General features: G+C 37.0%; 1 protein-coding gene across 23 annotated transcripts in view; it reads left to right on the plus strand.

Annotated features, from left to right (window-relative positions):
• Window positions 1–6000, plus strand: part of DLG1 (discs large MAGUK scaffold protein 1) — a 149279-nt gene that overhangs the window by 68615 nt on the left and 74664 nt on the right. The window contains exon 1 of one of the 23 annotated variants that reach the window (XM_017726437.1): window positions 747–794. The exons of the other annotated variants lie outside the window; for them this stretch is intronic. Within the exon in view, the coding sequence (XP_017581926.1) occupies window positions 762–794 (33 nt within the window). The 5' untranslated portion in view covers window positions 747–761. Of the gene's footprint in view, window positions 1–746; window positions 795–6000 lie in introns of those variants that run through there. 23 annotated transcript variants of the gene reach the window in all.

Below are 6000 nucleotides of genomic sequence, written 5' to 3' on the forward strand. Positions count from 1 at the left end.
TAAAAAGTAGGAAATTCTTGGTAGTTTAACCAAAGCATTAAAGGACTTTCTCTGGAACGTTTGGTTCATTTTGTTAACATTTTCTGTGTGCAGTAGAGATTAAAACTTCTCAAGACTGTGAAATTTGCTTGACATTTTAGAGATAGGCAGTTTTAAAATTATAATAATAGTAATAAATTTTAAAAATATCTGCCATGACTCATGTAATGCTATGTAGACTTTGTTAGCATCCTGCTGGTTCCCTGCTGTAGGCAATGGTCTCCTCTCCTGAGGTCAGGCCTGTGCAGTGATGGGGATGTGCTGTTTCCTTCTGAGCGGTGTGTGTGACTGCAATGCTGGCATGTGCAGTGTGTTACCTCAGCTAATCGCCTGCAGCACAGCAGTGCTGATAAGAACTGAAGGAGTGGTGGTAAGAACTGAACCTCCAGCTACCTGCAGGCACTGCTTCCTGAGAGAGGCTCCACTTACTCTCTCCTGTTCTCTCACAGCTCTGTCTTGCTCAGAGCTGGTAACATAATTTCTTCATATTTCTGTTGCATTGTATTTCAAGAAAATTTTCCAGAATGAGTCAGAAATCTGGTAAACAAAGAAAGAGACACAGAATTTTTTGCTCTTGGAGTTCTGCTGCTGCTGCTACTACAGGGGCTTTCTGTCTGCACTGTGCCCAAGAGTCTGAATCTTCAGGCAAGGCAAACACTGGATCCCCTCTTAATCTATTGTCTTCAGCTAATAACTCAGGTGGACTAACAAAGTCTTGCTGCATGAAGCCAGGTGCATGGAAGCCTGTGAAAAAGGTAGGACTCTTTAGGGCTTTTATATAACTTTCCTAATTTATTTTATACTGTGATAGTTGCCCTCATGGTTGAGGATTGTATTGATTGATAAAGTGTTTTGAAAGTCAAATACAGGCCAGTCTGTCTTTTACCAGCTGTCAGATCACTGAACAGCTCTAGCATGGCTCCTGTAGTATAGCATTTCTGTTTTGCTGCCAAAGCTACTGCACATGTTTCAGTTAATACAATTATTAACTAAATTACTGTCTGATAGAGCCACTGAATCTAAAATGAAAACCGTCTTCTTCCTCTTCTTCTATTTTGGTCCACAACATCAAGAGCACTCTCAATTATGATTAAGAATGGGCAGGATATTTCCTTTACTTTGAAGACTTTAGCTCAACAGAAACTTACACTTTTAGAAAACATGACCTTGTGTTTTAGAATGATGTGTTCATCCATGTTTGGGAGCTAACACGGTATCATGTTGTGCAATTTAAGACTTCTAGTTTATATCCAGCTCAGAGTCCTGGTAAACTTTGTGTCCACAGCCTTTCTGGGATTTATAGTAACTCAAGGAGAGAAATTGTTTTGTTAAGCAAGAGAAATTGAAATCTTTATGTGCACAGCAGCTATGCAGTATCTTTTGAGAAGAATTTGGTGTATTTTCCTAGGACCTCTACTGGGGCCACTGCTTTTATCTGTATTCCAAATCAAAGGAGGAACTTAAATTTCTCCTGATGAATAACAATTACTTTTTAAAATTTTCAGTGAAGCATGTAGGCTCTTGAACTCCCTTATTTTTTTTCCTTTTTTTTTTTTTTTTTAAAGATGGGCGTGGTAGTCTGAGTGAAGAATGTGTCCATCACTCCTCTCCCTGGGAGAGAGTTCAAACTAATTTCAACATGCTGCTCTTTGCTGAACTTCAAGCATAATCATACTGTGAAGCATTTCCAGTACAGTTCAATTCTCAATTATTTTGACAGATCCACAGAAGATGAAAATGCAAGGAAAACATCAACCTCCTCATGTTGTGTTTCTCATGAGCAATTGAAATGAAGTGCCTTTTTCTTGTTTATTGGTTTAACCACATAATTCACATTTTGCTTATCATATAATGGCTCTGTAGCAGAGGGGTCCCAGTGGAAGCATTCTTCTGTTGAGGAAGGATGCTTCTTTTAATGCTGGTTCTAATATGTCTTTCCAAATTTAATTCAAGTGAAGATTGCATAGTTCTATGGATGATTTTAGGAATGCTCTACAGGTTTTTCCAGTTAGAATTTAGGAGAAATCCTTCTGATCCGTTGGCAGCGTTCCTCCATTTTATTCCTTACAAAATGGATAGGAGCATTCCTGTTTCACAACAAAGGCTGTTAACCTGTCATGTCCATCTGTCATGGAAGCTCAGAAAATGTAACACAGAGGCCAAATTTAGTACTGAGACTTGACGACTTGTTAATACCACACCACCTAGCAAGACGTCCCTGAATCCTTTTGAGGATCTGCTTTTTCTGGTCTTTCCCAAAATAACGGTAGCAACAGTCATTTCTATATAGTTTAAAATTAATTTGTCAATATTCTCCGTGAAAGCAGTTTGTCATGACAAAAACCAGAAAAAAAATATCACCTACTCTTTGATATACTCAGAAAGCTGCAGTATCTTTTAAACTGTACCTTTGTTTACTTGGGATCATCCACTGACCTCTTAAGTGGTCACCTCTTGCTACTATTTGAGTTTCTTCCAGGAACTGCTTGGACTCCAAGACAAACCAGTAGCACTTCCTGACTCTCCTGAGCTGCAGAAGTTTTCTTGTGCCTCATTAAGGTTTACCAACATTACCTGCTGGAAGCTGCTGCTACAGTAGGTACTAAAGTTGTTAAAGTTCTAATCCCCACTTGACCAGCATGGCCATATGACCACATGATGGTTCATTCCCTAAGAAAATGTCAAAAATGCCCAAGCTGGTGTGGTTCTGTCACTTGCCTTCTGAAACACTTGAAGCTCCTTTCCATGTACCAGGTTTTTGTGGACGCACACACCAGGTTCAGTATCAAAAGAGCACACTTGGAAGGACTGAAAGAATCCTCAGAAAGTAGAGCAAGGATTCCCTTCTGTCTGTCTTGTATAATTAAAAAAAACCCTTTTCCACCAATCAAAGCACTTCTGGACTTGTTTTCCAGTTTGGTATTCCTCAGGGTATCTCTGTGCCATTTATTGCTCTTCCACGTGACTTCTTGTCACTATCGAATTTCATCTTGTTTCCTATAACCCACCTGTCCAATACATCAGTCTTGCTCTACAGCTTGTTTCTGTTGTGCATTTGCTGCCCTTCTCTTTTTGTTGGTGTTAACTGCACATTAGGATGTAGTTGAGCTAACGTGTTCTCCAGACAGATAACAGACATTTATGACTCATTTTGTCTCTTGTAAGCTGATCTTGGCATCTATGAATTTTCAGTCTATTGCTCCATTAAAGTGTTTCCTTTGTATATTCTTGTCCCTTGCAACGGTCTTTTTTGGAAATGATACATTTAAGCAATCATTTCCATAAAACCAGATCACCTTATACATCGTTTTCATAGGAGAAAAAAAGAAAATGTCAGGACAAAATAGTTTAAGGTATATCAGAACACTGGTAAAATAGAATTGCTTATTATTTTTTTTTATGTCCTTTTAGTCAGCTTAAGAGCTTAAGTTTTGGGTTGTTTTGTACGTTGCCAATGTTTTTTACACTGTACGGCAGTTAGTTTGTTGTTGTTATTGGAGACTAGCATCTATGCAGCTGTGTAAGTCTTCGTATAGGACTTCAGACGTTTATGGGGTTCAGGTATAGTACAGGATTTTTCATTGATGGAATCTTCACTTCCCACTGCTTTATGTGGTATTTCCTCAAACTGCTGTACCATGGGAATGTTTTGGATGAGTCTTCTGGCTTCTCCTCCTTTATTCTCTTTATCAGTGCTGCCTCACAGTGTGTGCATTTGCTTATTTAAAAATGTTTCTCTAAGACTGATGCCTGCAGAAGTCGGTTGAGGAGCCTGTGTTATGTTGCTCCCAGGTAGTAGTGTTTGGCTTTCATAACAAAGTAGGGAGGGCAGTAAGGATTGCTTGTGCTTCTGGGGTACAGTTCTACTTCAAAGCAAATTTAATTTACTAAGTAAATTGTAGTTGTTTTTCTTAGATAACTAGCTGTATCTAAATACCCAGTATGATGTAGCAGGTGAGAAGGGAGTCAGCTTTCCCGATGGAGAGAAAACGAACTCTGGATTCTGTCTGCAGCATGCAGGGTAATCAGTCTCAAATCATGATAAATGATTGGAGTTTTCAGAAAATTGTTCTATAACTGTAGATGATATTCAGGAACACCTGCTTAATAGTGAAAACTTAAGAACCTCTGCATCGGAAGGAGATATAGTCTGTGATATTATCACAGACTATAAATATGTAGGGATAGATTTCAGAAACTAGAAAGCTTGTTTATTTAGTAGAAAAAAGCATCTGTATTCCAAGTCAGATAGAAAACTTAATTTTAAGGAATCATAATAATACAATAAGCATTTAGAAAGCTTAGTGGGACACGATGTAGTTGCCAAATCAGGGTAATAAATTAGTGTTTCCTATGTAAAAAATATAATAACAAATAAAGTTTCTATTTGAGAATGTCAAAATAGATCACAATCTCTGATCCATCATCTAATATAATGGCTTTAAACTGCCCTTTGAAAGCTGTAAACTGTTGGAAAGCAATTTATATGTTTTTAAAACCCCCTCTTTTTATTGCACTTATTTAGTACTGCTTTTAATTTTTCTTTTAACTCTGTAATTTAAAAAGATTAATGCAGTGGGGGAAAATTCTGTGTACAGCTTTTCAGACTTTGAGCACATTAAGCCTCGTTACAGAGCAGCACTTGAGTAGTTAGATGCTAAATCAAGGGCCATGCAAATTGACCATGAAATACTGCTGATGAAGGTGGTGATAGTAGAGACCTAAAACTATATTCCCAGATAGGTGTGGAATGCCAAAGCAGATGCCTATCTCCAAGCAGAAAACTAGCTAGGGCTGTCCCAGCTTTGAGCACAGAGTATTTCCTACTAGTCATTTTACTGTATTAAAAATAATAGGATTCAGGTGCCAATAGAATTTAGATTAATATATTAAGAGGCACACGTGATCAGTAGGAGATGACATTTATTCAGGATTTCTTATGAAATTTGTGTTTAATATGGCTGAACTGTCTGTTATGTTGTGTGTGACCCTTTTGTTTAAACTGTCGTGGTGTTCCTGGAACAAAAATTTTGAAAAGGCAAATATGATGCTCTTTTTAAAAGGAGCAAAGCTGTACTCTCTGAGACTGCATCTAAGCAGGTCTGATTTCCTTATTGTATGAACTTTGGGAAATTCTTTATTATTACAAAAGAATTAACAGGTAGACAGATAAACAGATATTCTTAAGACAAGTCAGCTTCTTTTTGTAATGGGAAAATAAGGACTTGCAGATCATCCAGACATCTTTGAAAACAGGGAACATGTAGATCAAAATCTGCACAGGAACATGTGGTCATCAAAAGGTTGTTATACTTACAGAAGTCTTTAAAAACTATGGTTCTTGCACCAAAGTCTGTTAAAATTAATGATGCCATGAGATAAAAGGGATATGATCGACTACAAATGAAGTATTTCAATTCCAGAAAGAGACTTTGGAGTTGCCACTGATTATATAAAAATGTTACCTTAGTACCATGCAGTAATGAAAAGGGTAAATGAAATGTTGGGTATTATTAAAGAAGTAGTAGCAAATAACACAGAACATGATCTGAGTATATTTATTGTGTATAATTTGAATTTTGTGGAGGTTCTGTTTTCCTTATCTTAGAAAGGATATAGCATAAGTAAAAAGGAAAAAGATAATAAAGCATCAAGGGGAATAATCTAGTTATCTATGAAGACAGATAACTTAAACCAGAAAAAAAAAAACCTGAGAAAAAATATGATAAAGACTTATAAAGCTGAAATGAAGAGAGTTCTCAACTAGAAATTCTGTAATAGATATCTAATTCTAAATCTGTCACAACTGTCCTGTAAAATTTCTTCTAAAGTTGTGAAAGTCACTGATACAAAACACTGGAAAAAATTATCTTTTTGAAGGCTCAAAAAGAAAATGACTTAAAAGCAGAGTTAAATGGCTTTGCAAGGAGCAGGTGGCACAAAGCTGTTACAGAGAGCGGT

The sequence above is a fragment of the Corvus brachyrhynchos genome, unplaced genomic scaffold (genome assembly GCF_000691975.1).
Source record: "Corvus brachyrhynchos isolate BGI_N302 unplaced genomic scaffold, ASM69197v1 scaffold221, whole genome shotgun sequence".
In the NCBI taxonomy this organism is placed as follows: domain Eukaryota; kingdom Metazoa; phylum Chordata; class Aves; order Passeriformes; family Corvidae; genus Corvus; species Corvus brachyrhynchos.